Genomic DNA, 21,735 nt, shown 5'->3' on the forward strand with positions numbered 1-21,735 from the left:
CTTTAAAGGTCATCTAGTCCAACGCCCCTGCAATGAGCAGGGACATCTTCAACTAGACCAGGTTGCTCAGAGCCCCGTCCAACCTGACCTTGAATGTTTCCAGGGATGGGGCATCTACCACCTCTCTGGGCAACCTGTGCCAGTGCTTCACCACCCTCAGTGTAAAACATTTCTTCCTTATCTCTGGTCTGAAATTCTGATATTCACAGTTGTGATACTGCAAAAATATTTGCAAAGAACTTCACGTGCAGACTCCAGTAGCATCATATTGTTTCCTGGCCTGGGATCATTTCACCAATCATAAACACCTGACTAATATCTACATTTTAAATGCCTTATGGAGACATTTTCTTAAGTAAATTATCGTATTTACCACATATTCAGTGAGGAGAGGTAGACATTTCTGTGTGCATGTGATCTCTCTCTGGAAAGCTTTCCAGGCCAAATAGGAAACATTGGCATTAGACCCTTAAAAATCAGGAAAAAGTTAAGTACTTAATTTGAAAGCAGTGAGTCATACCCACAACTTTTGTTTTTATTTTTCTCACAAGGGTTGATGAGGCTGACTAATTGTACCAGTCATTTCATGGCCCTACGTCGTTTCAGTTTTGACAAAGAACAGAAATTATGAATATAGAAGCAGCATGTGGTAGAGCAGGCGCATGCTTAGAGCTGTCCTTATCTCTCTGAGAGCAAGGTTATATCTACAAAATGTCCTATACACAAACCTGAAGTCAGTTCAAGGTAGCTACTCTTAATGAGTAGACACATTGCAAAACTGCTCAGCTGGGTAAATACTAAGCTGTGGTTAGTCTAATACCGAGCTCTGCAGTACCACACTGTCTTTAAAGCAACTGCAGGGCTAATTCGGGTATGTCTGTACTGAACTAATCAAACACAGTATACCCAGCCGTCAAAAGAGGGGACTGTCCCACTGTATTCAGCGTTGGTGCCACCTCCCCTGGAGCGCTGTGTGCAGTTCTGGGCCCCACCATTTAAGAAGGATGTGAAGGGACTTGAATACATCCAGAGGAGGGCAACAGAGGTGGTGAGAGGGCTGGAAGGAATGTCCTGTGCGGAGCAGCTGAGGACTTTGGGCTTGTCTAGTTTGGAGAAAAGGAGGCTGAGAGTGACCTCATTGCTCTCCACAGCTTCCTGAGGAGGGGATGTGGAGAGGGAGCGCTGAGCTCTTCTTCCTGGGATCAGTGGCAGGATGCATGGGAATGGGTTCAAACTGCACCAGGGGAGGTTTAGACTGGACGTCAGGAAGCATTTCTTTACCGAGAGGGTGGTCACATGCTGGAACAGGCTTCCTAGAGAGGTGGTCAGTGCCCCAAGGCTGTCAGTGTTTAAGAGACATTTGGGCAATGCCCTTAATAACGTTTTCACTTTTGGTCAGCCCTGAAGTGGTCAGGCAGTGGGACTAGATTATTGTTGTAGGTCCCTTCCAACTGCAACTCTTTATTCTATTCTTTTCTTTTGAACTACAGCTATAGGGTTGGCAGATCCCCACGCTGTGTGTCAGGCTGTGATACTAACACTTCTACACTGCACAAAAGAGAGTTTGACCCAGCTTTTAAATTTGCCTTCCTACAAGTATAGTCATCTACATATATGCACATAAGAAGAATTTACATCTTGCCTCATTGTTCATAAGGAATTGGAGGAAAAGTTAATTATTCATTAAAAATGCTGAGTTTTATGTTAACAGCGTGTTAGTCTGGCTTATGGATTTGTTTAATGTGTCTCCTTCTACCCCCTGCCATTTTTCCTGACAGACCTTTTACAGGGGCCACAAATCAGCAAGTGCAGATCACCCGAACTGGAGACATTTTCGTGTTATTGGACTGACGGAAATTTTTATAACTTCACTGCTCCAGGAACAATACAACTGTTGTACATGAAAAGGTAATAAAATGGAAAGAACAAAAGAAAGAGGAAAAGAGAAGAAGTCATATATTTTGCTATGCCTGTTAGCTTGTTGCTGTTAATTTTTTGCTATGGTATAAGCCATACTGTTTTTAAGGGCATAAAACTGTGGTTTAAGTGCATGTTTCTAATGTCAATTTTTTTTGTTAATTATTAAGCGGTAAGCATTAAGCGACAAGCATTACTTGGCAGGTAATTAAGAACACATTCTTATTAAATTTATGTCCAGGTTGTAGAATCCAAAACTGAACCCTGTATGGCTTGGGATGGGAGTTTTTAATAGGGAACTTCAGCTTATTCCTTATCAGCCTAACTTGCAACTGTGAGATTTCTTATAACTGAGCACAGATGTGGAGTTTGGATACAAGCCCCCCTCAAATTTTTATTGAAGTTTTATAAAGCTCCCGTTGATCAGTTGCTAGATTAAAGTCTGAATGTGCAGGTCCAGGAAAAGCTGCTCTGAGACTGGGGATTAGGTTTCATTGAGCCCTGTTCAATTCTGATTCACATTCCACTTAAGCTTTTGTAATTTTCAGGTTGGTACAATCGTTAGCCTGAAGGAGGACATGACCTTAGCAGTAATGGCTATTAAGGAAAACAGGCCTTTTGTTCACAGGAGTAGGAGGATGTGAGTTTCTGTTCCGTCTGATGTACTGGGTTGCAACCTTTTTGATCCACAGACTTTTCTACTGATGATGGTGCATTTGCTTAGCAAACTGGAGCCTAATGGCAAGGCTGGCTTTCTTACTCTTCCAAGACGTCTCAGAAATAAATAAAAGGATCCAAGTTAAAACCACTATTTCGGTATTGAGCTGACGGTTGTCAGTGGCAACTCTCTCGTCTAACCCAGTCTCCTACTTAACACAAGCAATAGTATGTAACCACATACACCTTTGTCAAGTCCTGACTCTGGCAGAGTTACAGCTTTTCCTTCAGAAAAGTGTTTGGTCTCATCAGCTAAGCATAGTGGCAGAAATGCTTCATACTCAGTTTATGTAGCATCTGCCTTTTTGCTTCTTAAGCACCCACTCCAGTAGTGAAGGCTGCATTTAGCATAATTGATTTAGCTTAATCCTCCTTCTGTACAGCCTGAGTGGGTCCTAGTAAAAAAAGGTATTTATGGTATATTTTTAACAAACCAAAACTGTAATTTTTGAAAAGATCCCTGTTTGGTCTATATTTGGGCTGAGAGATAGTATCAAGATAAAGAACAGCAGCAGAAAATCTGCTCACTACAAGATTTATTTTTCTGAAGTGACTTCAGAAATACTGAATAAATGTCTGTCACTTTTCCTGCAGACTGTTTCTAACAATTTGGCCATTCCCCTTTTGCTTCAACTGAAGACTTTTTTTGTTTTGAACCTACTGAGTAGTTTCACTCTGGCTGTGTGAAAATGACCCTACACAAGTAGCAGCATTTCTCAGCCTGACAGTTCATGCTGCTCTTTATAACTCTGCTGGTTTGTCTTTTTAAAGAGATGGAATGAATGTGATACTTCCTGCTGCAATTCTTTTGTTTACAAAGAACGCTAATGAATTTTTGAACAAAAATGAACCTGGTCTAGTGGGAGGTGTTCCTGCCCGTGGCGGGGGGGTTGGAACTAGATGGTCCCTTCCAACATAAACCATTCTATGATTCCATGATAAATCACGATCAATATTGACGTGTTTTTCTCACTTCTATAAAAGTTATACCTTTTCAACAGTGTGTCTGGTAACATCTATAATTTGTACTTTCTAAGATCTATAAATCTCTCTCTTATGTATATTGACATTTTTGTTGTCATTCTAGGAATGACGAAGACTGGAAAGAATGCCCTGATTATATCACTGCAGGAGAAAATAGCTGTTATTTCAACACGTCCTACACCTCTATTTGGATACCGTATTGTGTTAAGCTTGCCAATAAAGACGAAGTATTTGATGAAAAATGTTTCAGCGTTGATGAAATAGGTATGCTTCTATTATGCATTTTACCTCTACATTTTTATATCACAATAGGTGTGATGCTGTAAGCTTTTATATTGCTCATATTGTATTTAAATTTTCCCTCTCGGAAAGGTTAGTTTCTAAAAAATATGATATATAGGAAGGAATTTTGTTTTGTAACATACGTAATGTGATCCAACCAGAAAATATTGCCCAGATTGGAAGAAAGCTGAAAGGATAAAAGCAAATACATGATTTCGCTTTCTGAATACCGGTGGTCTCTCAAATATGTGCAGATGAGTTTGCCTCTGCTGCCACTCTGAGCCCCTTCTAATGGATGCTACATAGCCGTGTTCAGTGTCAGCAAAGATGGCGTTAAAATCTTGATTCTGCAAAGTTCTGGAACCAAACAGTTTTTTGTTCTTGAATCAACACTAATTACAGAATCAGGATGTTTAGCGTTTCCAAGCTAGAATTTATATTTATTGCAATACAAACTGTGACTGCAGATATTATTGCTTGTTCTGAGTGGTGGTGTATGTATATGCAATTAATTTATTCCTGCAAGTGACTAGAATACCCACTGCTCTCTTTTATTCATCTGAACAAAACTAGATTAATTTTTCAGATACAATATTTTTTCAATGTACTTCTGTATCAGTACAAAATATTTAATTTACGTTTCTGTGTTTCTCCGTTTACTGTGTTTATTTCTAGTGAGAACTCTAAATTTTGGTGGAGAATTTTTTATGTCTCGGTGTTTTATAAGCGCTATTGGGAAATGTAATAGGTAATACATTCTTAGTCTTCTTTATTAGTCACTCAGGTGAGATTTATGCAGAGCATGTCTACTGCCAATGGCAGGGTGCCTTCTAGTTACCGAACTTGTAATGACTTTGTCATTGACTCATGGGTTTGGATTTTAATCAGCAAATATGTGGTTAATATGCTTTTTTAGTCCTGAAATCATTTAACAGTGTGTAGTAACAATGATCATTTCACATTGAAAACTGGATGTTTTATTCTAAATACTCTGTTTAAACAGTACTACCTGATCCCCCCGTCCACCTTAACTGGACTCTGCTAAATATTAGTCAGACTGGGATCCATGGGGATATTCAAGTAAGATGGGATCCGCCACCAACAGCAGATGTTCAGAAGGGATGGATTACTCTGGAGTATGAATTGCAGTACAAAGAAGTTAATGAGACAAAATGGAAGGAGGTATGAAGCAAATATTTATTATACAATAATCACAGTACAGTGCAGGCTTGTTCTGTCCCTAACACTTTTGTACTACTATGAAAAGCAACAGGTTTGTAATTGCTAATTAGATGATACCTTAAGTCTTAAACAATATACCCATATTCTTCTGAAGTTTTCTAGCAAACCTTGTAACTTTATGTGTCAAGATAGTTGGCACACAAGATAATAATGACAAACCCTGGAATCCCTGTGTTAGATTGGGAAGTATAGCAATAGTAAGATATATACAATTTTTTTCAAGAATAAAATGTTTCTCTATTTTTTTTCCTAAACCTCAGCTATTTGAAACAGTGCGTGGTATTTTTAGTAGTTGGAACAGGAATATTCTTCTTGGAAAACACCACCATGTCAAACAGATTCTTCAGGGTACCTGTAAAGTTCTAATATTTATAATTATCATTTCAATAGATTAAAAAAAGAATGAAAAGCTTCAATTTATAATTTAAAATTTGATACAATAAGCGAATAAAAATAATGCAACATAGATAAGACATACAGATTTCACACCAGACAGACAGCAATGGGAAATTTGTGACTATATGGACAGTCCATGGAAATAAAAAATATATATACCCCAAATCTTTTACGTTTTCTTTTTGAAAATCGGTTAACTTCCCATGCAGTTACATTTCCTGTTATGGGGAAGAAATTGTACCCACTTTACCTGAATGCACAGGCTAAGTGCCAGTGTGTCGTGGTGTATTTGCATACGGAGAACTCTTCCTGAGTACCGGTTCAATGCAATATGAACCTCATTTCAAGGCAGAACCCTTCCTTTGCTTTCTTACTAATACGAACTGAGTTAACGGACAGAAGGCAAGCAGATAATACTGTTATGAATTTGTCTTAATCTATAAAAGGCAAATTTACCAATTGAAACATAGTCAAACTGGTTTCCTTGCCTTTATCTGTGAAAGACCTTGGACCCCTCCTCACCTCTTATCTTTCTCAATGTTAGCATTTTTTGTTTATCCTACTCCTTATTAGTAACTCTACAGCCAAACAGGCCTATAATGTCTAATAACTGTTTCCTAATACTTGTCTGAATTTCTCTCTATACTGGTTTAAGCTATACTTACTGTACAGCCTACAAAATGAGTTAAGTTTAGGCAGTAAATCAATACTCCTTAAGAACTTGAAAATCTGCAGAGTATTTACAAAAGCAGGTGGCAATATAGATACTTCTTTAAAAATGCACATTTTTTATTTTTTATAAGCCTTTAGGTATCAATTGTATAAATACCCTAATAAAGCTTTGTTCTTGATGCAGTATCATCAATAATTCCAGCATGCCTTGTTCTCAGGAGAGCAAAGGTTTGAAGATCAGTGTTTCTTCTTTCAGAAAACAGATAAGGAATTGCTGAATACTATACTTGCCTCAAGAAAAACAGTACTATAGATTATGTTGTACTGCAGCTGTATATATTGTACGTTATTGTACCTTTCAGCTTAAAAGCACAAACATGGCATAATTCCCTGAGACACTATCAGAGCACAAAACAGAAATTTCTGAAAAAAATCTTCTTCTGGCCTAAGACAATAGCAAAACTCCAAATTGGAGCAACGATTTCACTCTTTGCATTCCTTGCTACAAATATCATCTGTAATGAGTGTTGAAGCAGTAAATAGATAAATATATAGTTATACTGTTATTACTAGTTTTTTACACAAAGGATAATCTTTGAATGCTTAAATATACCATAGTGCTTTCTACATATAAGAGATAAATGTCTAGTTACACTGTTATTACTAGCTTTTTTACACAAAGAATAATCTTGCAATGTTTAAATATACCGTAGTGCTTTGTACATATAACTGATACAAAAAATAATTTATAGTACTTAAATTGTACTAAGTCTCTCCCTTACTGAGACTTGTTTGTAATTTTTTTGGATGTTTTGGGATGAACCTGTTTGATTTTACATGTATATCATTCATTTTTTTCAGTCCATTTACTAATTGAAAATAAATAACATTATTGGAAGAGGACTAACTTACTAGTTAGCAAAATATTATAACAATAAAATATAGTGATAAGAGGATCAAAATTATTTTCTGATCAGCTTCCTAAAACCAGTAAAATCCCCACCTTCATATAGCGGGTCTTCACGAGACAGAGCCAAATGTAATCTGGCTCACAGTCTGAAAAAAGTTGGAATTTCAGGTGCACAGCTCCGGTAATTTTACCTCGTAATTTTCAGGGCTTTAATTTAGCCTGCGTAACTGCTCTTTCCAAGTCCCACCATTATTTGGGTTACATAAAATCTTGCGTGGTCCAGCATCCCTAAGAATCTCCACTAATTGTCTCAGGAAAAAAACAAACAAACCAGCCAAAAAAACCACCAACCAATCAAACAAAAAAGAACCTGTAAAACTTTAGTGTACTATTTCTTTGTGGCTTCATAGCACAAAATAAGTAACCTGGACTAGTGTATATTGTATTCCCTTCCCAACGCTTTCCAACTGGATAGTCTTCATAAGTTAAAAACCTTTGTGGTATGGAGCAATGGTTCTCCACGATCTTGTGCTCAACCACTATCAGAGAAAAGCAGTCTGGCAGGGATCACTGCCTCCTCCACTATCTGACTGGCTGGTTCTCAGAGCACTTGGGTCTGGAGCCACCAGGGATCAGAGAACTCTGCAGATCCTAGCTACCAACAGAATGTGTCTCAAGTTTACATTATGCAGCTACCATGATTGTATTGTTGAAGCTTTCTTCAAATCCCCAATGGCTGCTGATTTCTAGGTGTTTTAATTCTTAGACCATGATAAGTTTTGCCAGTATCATCCTTGATTCTGAAGTAGAATATAACATCTGCCATATGGATTTGTTTTCTATGATTCTATGATTTTAAGCACGTTTTCCTTATTTTTATATACTTTTGTTGGGCTGTTGGAGCTGAAGTACATATTCTTAGAGGAGTAACAGAAGAGAGTGATTTCACATATTAAGATCTCTAATGTGACTTCCTACATAGTTTGATATGTGGCAGTATGTTGCAGTTAATACTTAATATAGAAGTCTCAAGACTGACAATCTGATGCCAGCTCTCACAGAGTCTCCATAATCACATTTCATATATACTTGAAGATTTTGGGAGCTATGCAGTGTTCCCCAAATAAATACATTTGTAAGAGGCAATACATCTGGTTAGAAGGCCTTTAAATCACTTTTCTTCTTAAAATTAATTCTGTAGTGGAGGTTGCACTACTTTTAAGACTCACATGTTATTTTAACAGGGTTTTTGGCATTGTGAAGTCAGTAATGTTGTGTTATAACAGTAAAATGGATTAACAGCTTTGTAAGATCAGTGGGAGATGTTCACACCACCTACTTACAGCATGTAACTGAGGGCAGCTGCCTTTTTTCACTGACTGTATTTACAGAGAGCTTGGATTCTCCACATTTGGTCCCTAAATCACAACAAAGCCTAATGGCTAGTAAGCTGAAAGTAAATGGCGTGAATTTTCTCTGTACTCTTCTTGTAGTGTCCTTACAGTTCCAAGTAGCAAAAATGCCTTCAAATATTTATTTCTAAAATCAAGAAGCAGTGTAAAATTGCCAGTACACCTCAAACAAATAAATCACAGTCCTTTTGTCTTTACAGTTAGAACCCAGGCTCTCAACAATGGTTCCACTGTACTCTCTGAAGATGGGAAGAGATTATGAGATACGAGTCCGATCAAGACAACGTACCTCTGAAAAATTTGGGGAGTTCAGTGAAATCCTTTATGTATCTTTTTCTCAAGCAGGCATTGAGTTCGTTCATTGTGCTGAAGGTAAATAAGCAAAGTGTAGCAAAGTGGTTTTATAACCATGCTGTCTTCTTGACTTTTCGGTGGTGTTGGGTTTTTTTTTCTCCTCATCTTTGACATTGTATGCTTGAATAGATTTCAGCCTACTACATGAAAATCATTTGGTGAGACTGAAAATGTACAAGTTCCATATACAAGTTCAGAAGTAAACTCAGGAAGACTGTTTCACAACTCATCAGAGACCAAAAATATATATAGCTTTAAGAATCAGAAATACTAACTGTTGTTGCACATCTTATAGTGCTCAAAATACATTTAAATCTCGTACTTCATCATCTAAAACGAGCACTCGGGTAGTGAAGAGAACAATTATCACTTCTATTGAAGTGTTATACTGCTGGCTAAGTTTGTTATCAGAATGATGTGCTTTTCTGATCTGCCCAATACTATCAAGGACAGTGAGTGTTTTTTCTGATTCTTGCTTCTGTCTTACACTTTTTTTTTTCAAGTGCTATTAAAGACAGAAAAAGAAACAGCCATTGAGCACCACATTTTATTAAAAGAATGACACAGTGCCTTTTCCTAAAGCATGCTCAGGTCTGAGCTACTAAATTAACTCTTCAAAATATGAGCTCTTCAGAAAATTATTTTAATTAGCTGCTTCACTTCATTTCTCAGGGTGTTAGTGAAGGTGTTAAATAAAACCACCCATAACTCTTATTCTTCAAAATCTTGCTAGATTCCCCTTTTTAACTCTTCATATTACTAGTTTTCATTCCTAATTTATATAAACAGATAATGTTCTGGATATGTGGCATTATTTTATTAACGCCAGCTGCATTGAGTTGTCAAGGTTTTCACGTAAACAAAACTAAAATACTATGACAATATAAGGCCATCCTACAAGCACAATTTTCTTCAGTCACTACAATCCAGATTCTGCAAGTTGATCCATATCCATACATTTCACACAGCAGCAGTGATCTGATTTGACTGAGAATTTATTCTTGCTTGTTTTGTATATCACATTTAGCAACACAGAATTAAAATTCAAATTTTCTGTGTATTAAAAATTTAAAGTAGTTGAATTCAAATGCAAGATTCTAACTTTTTGAAGCAGCTGGACATTCACAGGAATCACTGATGTGGCAAGGAGTTACTGGTTCTCCATTAAATAGGGATCTGTATAATACAGACATATCCAGATAGGGCTTTATTCATGCCTGAAAACATGCCCAGTCAAAATCTAAGCTAGAAGCACAGGGCTAAAACTGGTACCTGAATTTTATTTTATTTGGTATCTGAATTTTATTTTATTTTTTCCTCCAAAAGGACATATGTTTATGTTCATGTATAGAATTCTAAAGCTTTCTGACCAGTATTCCTTGGCCCAAAAAATAAGTCATGAGTGAAGTTTGTGTGGAAACCTTAAAATCGGGAACAAATGAGAAAAATCTAAGACAACAGCCAAAATAAATTTCCTTATACTTTGTATTCTACAGTTTCAGCTTAAGTATAATGTAACCGCCAGTATTTAAAAGATAAAACATTTCATTTATCAGCATTGTTCTTCATTCCTACCAAACTGCATTTCTCAATGACGTAAATTCTTTGTAGCCACCTGCAAGGTAAATAAAAGTGAGGTGTTTTTTTTTCAGATGATGTTTCACAATATAATTAATGTTCATCCTTTAGAAAGAGGAGTAGTGTGCTTTTTGACACCACTGTCTTTTAGTTTCTGTGACAGAAGAATAGTTTGCCTATGATTTAGTATGCTGTTAATAATGTTCTCTTCAGCTTGGGCGAACAAGCAGTAACACGGTCTGCGGCAGTATATGCTGTCAGGACTACTGATAGCATGTTCCAAGCAGGCAGAATGTTCTCCATAGCTGGTTTTCCACATATATTGTCCGTACTAAGAACTCGTTCATACTTAAAAACTCAGTCTGTTTTTGCAAGGAGTGTCAGTTGACTCACAAACGTAGTATGGAAACTATTGAGACCAAAAGGGTATTTTTATTTCTGCTTGACAGAGAACTTTCCCATTTAAGTAACCAAAAATTCTCTTATCAGTTTTTTACTACTTTGGAATCCTCAAGCAGTGGAAGAGAAGGTTGAAATTAAAGTTGCAACAGAGATACAGATTCCTGCTAACATGTTTTTGTTCTGTTGTTTCAGAAATTGAGTTTCCATGGTTCTTAGTTGTTATCTTCGGAGCATGTGGGCTGGCCGTAACAGTGATCTTAATCCTGCTGTCTAAACAGCCAAGGTAGAGAGGTTTTATTTGTCAGATTTAATGTACTTGTATCTTAAAAAATAGGGTGCTTCAATTGTTTCAAATCTGGGGGACTAGAAACTATTTTGAGGATTGTTGTCCATTCTCATAAGCTATATGGACGCTGGCATCTGTATGTACTGGGCCTTCAGCAGTGGGAATCCGATTATGTTGACAGCTACTCTTCCCTTTGGATTGCAGAACATTTTATTCTACCTACAAAGTTAATTTACTTAGGCTTTGAAGAGGATTGTTTTTTAGTACATTCAAATTTTGAAATACTATTTTTACCCACGTGCTGTTCAGAAATTTCACACAAGCATATGTCTGTGTATTTGTTTTTGTTCTTAGGCTATTTCACTAATCTCTGACTATTTCTTCATCAAGCCAAGGGAAAGGTCTTGAGTCATAGGGCAGTATTTGGTCTCTGTGGATAGACTGCAGCTCCTATAAATAACAGGAATAAAATAAAATAAAGCACAGGATTGTGTCATTTATAAAAATTATAAATTTGTGTCATTTATAAAAATGAAACAATGACACATATGTAAAAATGACAAAATGGTCTCAAAGTGAATTCATCCCCTAATATGTGTGTTCAGGGATAGGTTTTGGCAGAATAATTGAGCTTGGATGTCACACCAGTACTGTCCTAGACTATGGAGCAACACCATGGTCCAGCTCCAGTGCACACATGCGTGTTGTCAGTGGTCTTGTGGATACACTTCAAAAATGAACACTGAGGTGTTTTGCACATACCAGCGTAAGGACGAGTCATTGAAATGAAAACAATATGGTGCAGTTGGAGCAGCTCTGAAAAAATAATTTGGGCAAGCAGCACTATGCTTTGGCAGAGCTTAATTTCAGGAAGCCACTCCCTGCAGTAGCATCCCAGTCCCAGAGTTAAGAGCGAGGCTCCTGATACAATGCCTGACGAAAGCTACATGTGTCAGAATGGGGCGAGAACAACTCACTCGTGGGACCAGGAGCTCTCTAAGATCAGCACGGTGAGCAAGGAGGGGCTTGGTCACTGAAGATCCTGAGGGCTGAAGCATGTCTCGGATCACAGCTCATTAATACCTTCCATGCTAATCAGAACTGCTGTAGGAGGCTTTTCTCCACCGAGGACCTTTCATCTGGAAATTTTTTTCTGGACCTGTGGGCCTGCACCCTTTCCTTCAGACTGGTGCATGTGGCGGTATGACTGGCAATGTCTTCTGCAGAGGAGGAGGCTGCGTGTATTTCCCATAATGCAGAATATCCAGGCTCAGCTTCCTCCTGCATCTGAAAAGATACCCATTCATATTTTCCTCAATTATGATCTCACAAGGTCTGAACAAGGCTCCCTAGGACAGATGCCATAGGGTTCGGCCATATTTTAGAGTTGAGAGATGCAGGCTTGAATTATGCAAAGCTAAGAAAGGAGCAGAGCGTAGTTCTCCCTCCTGAATGATTTCTACAGCCAGCAAGTGGCAAAATCCTGTGCTTTGTTAGAAGCAGTGCCCAGTCCTGTCAGAATCCCTGATTTGTGGATTCAACTGTAAGTGCAAGTCTTAAACTGGTACCCTTGAGAGCCCAGACAGTGCAAAGCTACCACATCCCCGCCAGGGATTAGGTGGAAAATTACTGGATTTCTGGCGCTCATTGAGGCTTGCTGGGCACAACTTTGAGGCTCTGCCAAAACCAAAAACAGATGGGGAATTTAGGCCTTCCATAGTTAAGCAGAAGGTGCCTAAATTTCTCTCTAGCACTCCTTAAGACTCCTCTGTTCCTCTCTGGACCTCACCAAGGTCACTAACAATGCAGCAAAACTAATATTTGGATTTGGATCTAGATCTACCATTCCCACAGCTTACTTTCTAAAATAGGAAAGTAACCCGGTATAAAGAGAATACTGAATTTTCCTTTTGGGAACAACAGTTTGTCTTTTGCAAAAGAAGCAGGGAGGTAAAATGAAGGAGATAGGCATGAACTGCTATTGTTGGATTAATGGGAAATCATCCTCCTTTTTTTTCTTTTTTGTCCCCTCAAAGAATTAGAAAATCACATTATGAAGGATTAGACTAATATGTATTTCCACTATATGTACCATAAGCAAGTTCCTTCCTCTACAAGGGTAGAACCTTGTCTTTATTATATATTACTTGTCACGTTAATAATTCAGAAAACAGAAGTGTCATAGAGATGGCAAAATACTAGCCTGAATTTTTGCAGTTTTGTTTCTGTTTTATTTATTACTTCTAAAGTAATTCGCTCTTTGCACCAACTTCCTTTTTCTATTCCCTTATTTAAATTTTTTGGGTTTATGCAAGACTAGTATGTCCCTGAAAAAAAAATATTTTGAAAAGTCACTCTGCACACAGAGGCTTGTATCAGGTTCCTTTGAAAATTATGTATAAAGGGAAGCTATTGACAGAGCTCTAGGAATTTACTCTCTTTCTGTAGAGCATTAAATTATCAATAAATAACATAACATAAATGGGATTTCAACAAGGAAGGCTGCAGAAAACTTTTTTTTTCCTTAGGACTATTTGAAATTGAATCTTCAAACATTTCCATTTTGAAGTAATGAAGTATAAATGCAATGTAAGGCTCTCTTCTTTCTAACTTCCTCAAAATGGACCACTGTCAATTAAAAGCCATCTCTTCTTTTTTTCCAGGTTAAAAATGCTGATTTTTCCTCCTGTGCCAGTTCCAAAGATTAAAGGGATTGACCCAGATCTCTTGAAGGTAATGTTGTGCTCTAAAATCTGCAGTGGGAGTCACCGTAGTAGTAGCAGGTGACAACTGCTGTTGCAGGCAGAAGAATTTTGTAGGAAAAAATTATGACATGAGGGGAATTGCCACAGAATTAGTTTTCATAAAATAATTTTAAAAACCCTTCAATTATTACATCAGCTACAGTTACCTTTCCTTAAGTTAACATCATAAAAAACACAAGCAGTTTTATTATTTCCTTTATAACATTCATTTTTTCTTGCTTTATAGAAAGGAAAGCTAGATGAAGTGAACTCCATCTTAGCCAGCCATGACAACTACAAGACACAGCTATACAATGATGACTTGTGGGTTGAGTTTATTGAGTTGGACATAGAAGACCCTGATGAAAAGAACAGAGTCTCAGATACCGACAGGCTCCTCAGTGAAGATCATCTGAAATCACACAGTTGCTTGGGAGCAAAGGATGATGATTCTGGACGGGCCAGTTGTTGTGAACCAGATATTCCAGAGACAGACTTCAGTGCAAGTGACACGTGTGATGCCATCTCTGATATTGATCAGTTCAGAAAGGTAACTGAAAAAGAAGAGGATCTCTTGTGCCTTGATAGAAAAGATAAAGATGAGTCACTTCCAAGCCTTGCTGACACAGACGTCCAACTGCCACACAGGAGTACTCAGTCCGAAAATAGACAGCTGTGGCCACCTTTTGCAGACTCAGCTAGTCCATCGGTCCATACCCAGCTAAGTAACCAGAATTCGTTGACAAATACTGACTTTTATGCACAAGTGAGTGATATTACTCCGGCAGGCAGTGTTGTACTTTCACCAGGGCAGAAATCCAAGGTGGGGAGAGCACAGTGTGAAGGCTGCACGGAACAAAACTTCACCATGGACAACGCCTACTTCTGTGAGACAGATGTGAAAAAATGTATTGCTGTGACTTCCCACGAAGAGGATGAGCCACGTGTCCAGGAGCAAAGCTGTAACGAGGACGCTTACTTCACCACAGAGAGCCTTACCACTACCGGTGTCAACCTTGGAGCTTCAACAGCAGAAACCCCAAGCTCAGAGATGCCTGTTCCAGACTATACGTCTATTCACATCGTTCACTCTCCACAAGGCCTGGTGCTCAATGCAACGGCGCTGCCCATGCCAGAAAAGGAATTCAACATGTCTTGTGGCTACGTGAGCACAGACCAGCTGAACAAAATCATGCCGTAGCTCTTCTTTGACTAGGTGTGTGCAGTATTTCACAGCAGAGAGTCAGCTTGGGCTTGTACGCTGAAAGCAAAATGAAGTCTAAAAGTTTCTTGTGGTTCTTATAATTTTATCTGACATGTTGCAACATGAAATATTCATCAAAATATTCCTATTGTGTTCTGTAAATATTATCTATGAATTTGTCTTGAGACTTTTACTAGCAGTGACTGTCTTGTTCTTGTGGGTGTTGATTTTTGTGATATGAAACATTGAAATTACTGTTTAATGTACAGTAAATCATGCATTTTGATAAAGCTAAAAATCAGGTGGTTTAAAGTCTAAGAATTTAGTAAAAACCATGCTGTTGGCAGAGATCTTTATATCAATAATTTGGAACTGAACATATAGGTGAAAAAACCAAAAGTAGCTTGAATAAAAACACATCTATTTTGATTTATATGAATTAATAAAATATATTTTAATATTTTAGTCATACAAACATAAACTTTTTCTATTACACTACACACTGTAGTTCAATTATGATGACCCATCTAAGGAATACATTTGCTGCAATCTTAAAAAGGAGTTTTCTGTTTTATAAAAGTTTTGTTCGCAGCAAAAAAGAAAAAATAGATTTTTACAGAGCCATTTTATACTTCCAAAGAAACCTGTAGAAAAATTTTGCAATATTGTAGGAACTTAAAGTAACTGATTCTATTACTTTCTTATGGTACCTAATATAAAAATATACATTCAATTTAAAGTTTTGTAGAAAACTTTAAAATATACAAAACATTTGGGCAAATTATTCTATTCTTCATCAGATTGTGGTTAATGCTAATAATACACTTTTTTATAAGCAAAATTTTGTTGACCACAGTGTTAAACAATGTGCAACTATACTTTCACTGAAAATTTTTGAGAACACATGAATAAGCTCTGGTGACTTAGCAGCATAGTCTCTTTACATTTGACCAACTTCTGAAGCCCTCCTACAGCCAAAGGTATCACTACATTTACTAGTTTGCGCCACAGAAAGCCTTGATTAAAAAAGCAAAATAAGGACTTCAGGAGTTAGCCAGCAGTTCATTTTTAAAGATATGACAGAATTAAAAGACTTCAGCAGAACACGGGAATTGAATATGGTATTGTTCAAAAGTGTTTTTTGTTTTTGCAGCCTAACAGCATCTCCTCTGACCGCGTTAGGCAGACTTTCAGAAGGGACGGAGAGAAAACTGAAACTCAGTGGGAAAACTCTCTTTGTTCCTATGTATATTAAGAACATGACGGAGCTCTGCAATGAACTATTATTGCTTCAGAAGTTACCTTCCTAGGCCATGTTTTCATCTTAGTAGGGTTCTTCTTAGAAAGCAAATGGGGATGTTTATTTCTTTTCTCTGACCTGAACTGAGGTGTACGAAGTACAGCGAATGCAGGTCAAATGCAGGTCTTGCTCATGCTGTCTCCCACTGAACTCACTGATGCTCTCCTTGTGACCAAGGGCTACAGGACTGGGCCCAACTATTGGGTGGGATTTTTAAGTTTAGCACGTACTTTATGGTAAATGTGCATTAGATATTCTGCTAATTTGCTGCTATATTTTTCTAACAGCTACATTATTTAGTTTCATATAAAATTTCATAGATGATAGACACTAATGCAAGCAATGCCTATGTGTGTGTTTGGAAGAAGTTTCTTACTCTGTTTCTATTGCCAAAAATAGTTAAATACCTCAATCAAACTCAGAATGTCATTTTGGTACTTTACTGGTCACACAAGCCATTATACGCTGGTCAGAAGATGTGTCTTTCAGTTTCTGTTTAACTTCCCTTATGTCAGTGTTTTGTTTGTTTTTCTCAAAGTTCAATAAATGTATTGTCTTTGGTCTGTCCTGACACAATGTGTTTTATTGCAGATAATTAATTTTTTTATGGAAAACAGAGATTGTATTAGGAGAAATCAAGTATTTCTCATTGAATAAAGTAGAATGCAGCTTTCTTTAGAATAGAAGCAGTGCCTAATGGGATCGGTGTTTTCACTGATTGATATGTATGTAGTTAAAAATAGAAGCATGGACCTAAATTTATAGATGGAGATAGGACATGCTGTACCTAGAACTGGCCAAGACATTTGTTGTGTTGCTAATTTAGCAGACCTGTTTACCTTTGGCTGGAACAGCCTGTGGTTGCAAATAAATAAGCTGCACTAGTTCAAGGTTTACACCTACAGTTGAATCCACAAATCAGATATTCTGGCAAACCTCAATAGTTACTTGTAGTGACACTTAAAGCCTAATATATGTTCAGTATATGAACTCTGAAATGTCCAATTTCTGTCTCTGTGGAAAATGACATATCTTGAACATCTCCCAGTGTGTAACGTGGTAATATAAAACTGCTTCTCTTCTCTCTCTAGAGGTAGGGAGGGAGCTGTTGGAGGAATCTGACTAGACAAGGGTAAGCCCTTTCCTCCCAAGGGAATCAGGGTGAGATTCAGTTCCTCTACATAGTCATCCAGTGCCATTTAAGGTATGTAATCAGGCTTCCAGGTGCTGGTCCAGAGCAGCATGGGTCTTGTGTAGATTCTGTCTTATCTAAAAGCTTAATATATTTGCTAATTAAGGCGTCTTGATCTTGATGCGAATTTCACCTTAGCTGAACCATTGGACAAGGAAAGCCAGAGAGTGGCATTGGTGTTCTCTTATGGTTTACACTCTCTGTAGCAACCACTTCGTCTGTAGAACTCAATGCAAATTAACTATCATGATGAGTAAATATCCTTGCTGGTACCTCCTGCTTGAAGAACTAAGCTTCAGAAGGCTTATGCCTTTTATAAGGCTCTAAAAATACCTCAGCTTCAGAGGGAGTTGGAGGATTCACAGATGGACTTTAAGAAATGGCAGTGAAGACAGTGGTTCACCACTGGCACGTGGGGAACTCCATCTCCCACTGCCCTCACCTGTGCCAGTTCCACTGTGCTTTGCCAGTGCCCTTCCATGGGCAGATCCAACTTTCTAAAACCCAAGCAAATCATGAAAGCAAAGTATCAGAAGTTACCTTCGATTAATGAGTTAAAAACTGGTTGAGCAAAGTGCCAGATGAGCACTTTGAAAAGCCAGCTTGAGCTCCTTCCTATCTCCAGCAGCAGTGCAGCTCAAGTAACCATATGCCAAATGACTGCCATTTATGTACAGTTCACATGTGAGTGGTTAGAAGAGAAATACAAGTGTCAGACTTGCAGTTGTCTCTGAAATTTTCATTTTATATTGGCAATCTGCTCTTTTCCTACAGAACACAGCAACCTATTATTTCAGGATCTAATGCACTTGCCAGATACAGAAAAGCTTATATTACATGGTTGCAAAGCAACCTGTTTATTTACTTTCACCTTTTCTTTGAAGTGTGGGATAATAGATCTGTGCTTTACAGAAAGAGCCTCTGGACGAGTGATTTGTTATCTTCTCTCTTATTCATATTGAGAAATAACGCTACATATTGTCCCAATGCCAGACATGTGAGTCAGTGTAAAAGTGAGAGAATTCATTCCTTTAGGAATGCCTACTAAAATTTTACTTTTCAAGTTTAATCAATGACTAAAATGTACAAGGTGGAAAGAAATAGACATCACAGAGGGACACTGTAAGCATGGAGTATTTTGCTGGTAAAACCAGTAATTTTCACTACGTTGAAGCTTTTGGCATGTAAGCTGGCTGCACTTGTTCCCGTTCTTGGAATGATATTTTACACAGATATTGCCTGGCAGAGGCAATATATGCATATCTGTATTCAGAAACCATGTTGGTTCTCAAAAGCAAGGAGGACTCAAGTTGTTCTGCTGGCTGACTTTTGGTGTCATCTTGGTTTGGAATAGTTTGGGTTTGAGCCGCTTTTCTCCATCAAAGACAATGTGCATTTCCAAGGCTTCAAGTTACTGCTACAAGAGACTGAAACAGCACCATCTATACCAGCTTCCATAAAGATAAGAAATAATTTCGTCAAACATAATGATTTACACTTATATTCTTTACTACTCAAATTGAAATATTTTTCCTGGTTTACGATACAGGAGGTGGGATTAGCAGATTATGAAAGCGTTCACTCTTTCTGAATGAAAATTAACATTATGGAAGGTATGTTTTGTATTTCAAAATAGTAGGAATATTAAAGAATAGTGCTCTATAGACTTGCCATGCTGTTATGGCTTAGCCCTAGCCAGCAACAAAGAACCACGCAACCGCTTGCTCACTCCTCCCCCTCCAGTGGGATGGGGTGGAGATTCCAAAAGAAAAAACGTGCTTTTAGAAATGCTTCAAGTTAATGATGGCAATCCATGTTGGGAACACGCTACTGTTATTCCCAGCTTAATATATACAACTACGTATGCAACAGCACAGTTGTAAGAATGGGAAATAAGGCTCTGGTTCAAAGAAAAACTTAAAACCCTATGACATGTAGCCACAGGCAACCTTGTTTTCCTGCACTGAGATGTGCTATTTCAGGGGCTCATTACCAGACACCCTATAAAATGGAGTGCCTGACTCAGATTGCCTGATTTGAGAGGGAAAGGGAGGAAAAAGTTTAGAGCATGTTGTTATTTTTAGTAAAGAAGCAATACAAACTTCGGGGATGGGCAAAGAGGTAAACACTACAGAATATAACATTTTCATTACACATTTTTCAGTTCTAATTCAGAATATCCTAGTTCACCAAGACCACGGTAAGAATTTAATCAGCTTTTATAGCCAATTGACTTTGAGGAGATACCAGTGGATGTACTTCTCTCTTGGAGCTCCCTTTGTTTAAATGTAATTTTACAGTTCAAATTCTTCTTTCTGACTGATCATTCTTAATTGCACACACAGGCAGTGCTTTAACCGCTATAGACACCATGCCCTCAGGCCACAAAGAAGCAGGATGTAGCCCAAATCCATTTCCATGAGTTTTATATATTATTTAAACACTCTGGCATAGCTGTATTGAGCAAGTTCCTCACCTTCTCTACTCTGGGCTATCAGAGAATGTAGGCAACATTCAGAAATAAATGGAAGAGAAGAGAAACAATTAACAGTGGTGGCAGAGAACCAGGCAAGCTGGAGCAGCTGCCAGGAGTCAGCAAGGTTCAGGGTAATTAGCTGTAGGTGGAGCTGTAGGAGTGGTGTAGATGACAAGAACTGTAGTCAGTAGTTGTAATGAAAGCAGATGCAGCTATTAAAATCGATGCATCTAGTAAATTGACACAAAAGTTTGGCAGGTTTCATCTTTTTTGCCACAGGTTTTGGTATTTTTTTTGCATAATATGAACTTGTTTATCCTAATATATGAAATTTAGCTGACTAATGATACATTAGCTTCCTGAAATTAGTCTAAAAAAGCAGAGGATCCTTCCATATCATGTTGCAAAATGTCTGAGAACATAACTGAACTACCCTCCTCCAAACTGGAAGGAAAAAAAGTCTGCAGGAATCTTAGTGGGAGCAAAAGCAAAGTTGAAGAGCTGACAGCTTTCTGTAGCTTCCCAACACAGATGTTATAATGATGCTTCCACTATTGTCCTTGGTCTGCATTTGAGATCATGCTGAAGGAATTAAAATCTGTTCCATAAGACACACCTGAGGCCTAGACATGCCAGGAAACTGGTTCCTCACGCTTTTTTCTTCAGTAGTAAAATTAACAGAAAATACATTTTATATATTTTTTCAAATTGTACATGAAATCTTATGATATTATACCAGAAAGACACAAAGTATAGAACCATACAGTGTCAGTAACATTCTCATACTAAGAAAGAGGTTAAATTTTCTGATCTATTTCACAGCGGCTATCTGTGTAGCATGTACAGGACTACAATCTCAAATTACAAACAAAGGAAATACCAACCTTCCCCTTCTGAATGGAAAACCTCTTCAGGAACTAATTCTGTGAGCCAACTAAATGTACTTTCCCTGAAGAGTAAGGCACAAGCTTGTGAAGTTACCAAAGACAAAATGATTCCTAGCGAAACTCTGCTACCAAATAAGTGGGTCCAACCCTTCTTCAACAGCTGTCTGAGCACCATATGCTTGTTACCCAGATATGTTACAATCATTATGAGCACCCTGTCCTCCATCTGTGGCCCAGCTGTGTGGGATTCCTTAAGCTAACTTTTCACCTACGTGTTAGAATTCTTTCTTTGTCACGGCGTATTTTTTTATGGAATCAGAAAGATTTGCTCGTGCCTTGAAATGCCATGTAAACTTTTAAGTGAAATTTCCTGAGCCAAACTACTGATGGAAGAATGTGCAATTCTGGGCAAGGACCTGTGTTAACTGCAATTTGATTTGTAAACCTACAATATTTAAAAAAGCAAAGTGTTACTCAAGTGTAGTGCATATAATTTGTAATGGTAGTCAGACTACAAGAATAGACCAGCCAAGGAATGACCTATGTTATGAAAAGATCTATCGACGCAAGTCTATTGCTTTTATAGTGTAAGTAATGGCAAAGCTGTATCACTTTCTTCAGAATGTGATTAGTATTAATCAGCTGATTTCTGCCAATCACCATCCAATCAATTATAACAACCTTCTGAATTTACTTCATTGAGGAATGTATTAAATGACTATTTAGAAGCAAAATGTGTGCGTGTCGGCTGGCACTGACAGTTGAGCGCTGTCACAAACA

The 21,735-nt window shown here is 37.8% G+C and overlaps 1 protein-coding gene across 7 annotated transcripts in view; it reads left to right on the forward strand.

Moving 5' to 3' along the window:
• Positions 1-16,976, forward strand: part of GHR (growth hormone receptor) — a 129,119-nt gene extending 112,143 nt beyond the window's left edge. For 5 of the 7 annotated variants that reach the window (XM_074569537.1, XM_074569534.1, XM_074569536.1 and 2 more), the window contains 7 exons: positions 1,779-1,908; positions 3,722-3,882; positions 4,904-5,082; positions 8,733-8,904; positions 11,059-11,149; positions 13,816-13,885; positions 14,144-16,976. In XM_074569537.1, the coding sequence (XP_074425638.1) occupies positions 1,779-1,908; positions 3,722-3,882; positions 4,904-5,082; positions 8,733-8,904; positions 11,059-11,149; positions 13,816-13,885; positions 14,144-15,097 (1,757 nt within the window). In that variant the 3' untranslated portion in view covers positions 15,098-16,976. The remainder of the gene's footprint in view (positions 1-1,778; positions 1,909-3,721; positions 3,883-4,903; positions 5,083-8,732; positions 8,905-11,058; positions 11,150-13,815; positions 13,886-14,143) is intronic. The other 2 variants (XM_074569541.1, XM_074569540.1) reach the window with 1 other exon arrangement.
• Positions 16,977-21,735: the final 4,759 nt, after the last annotated feature.

The sequence above is a fragment of the Larus michahellis genome, chromosome Z, assembly GCF_964199755.1.
Source record: "Larus michahellis chromosome Z, bLarMic1.1, whole genome shotgun sequence".
NCBI classification, from domain to species: Eukaryota; Metazoa; Chordata; class Aves; order Charadriiformes; family Laridae; genus Larus; species Larus michahellis.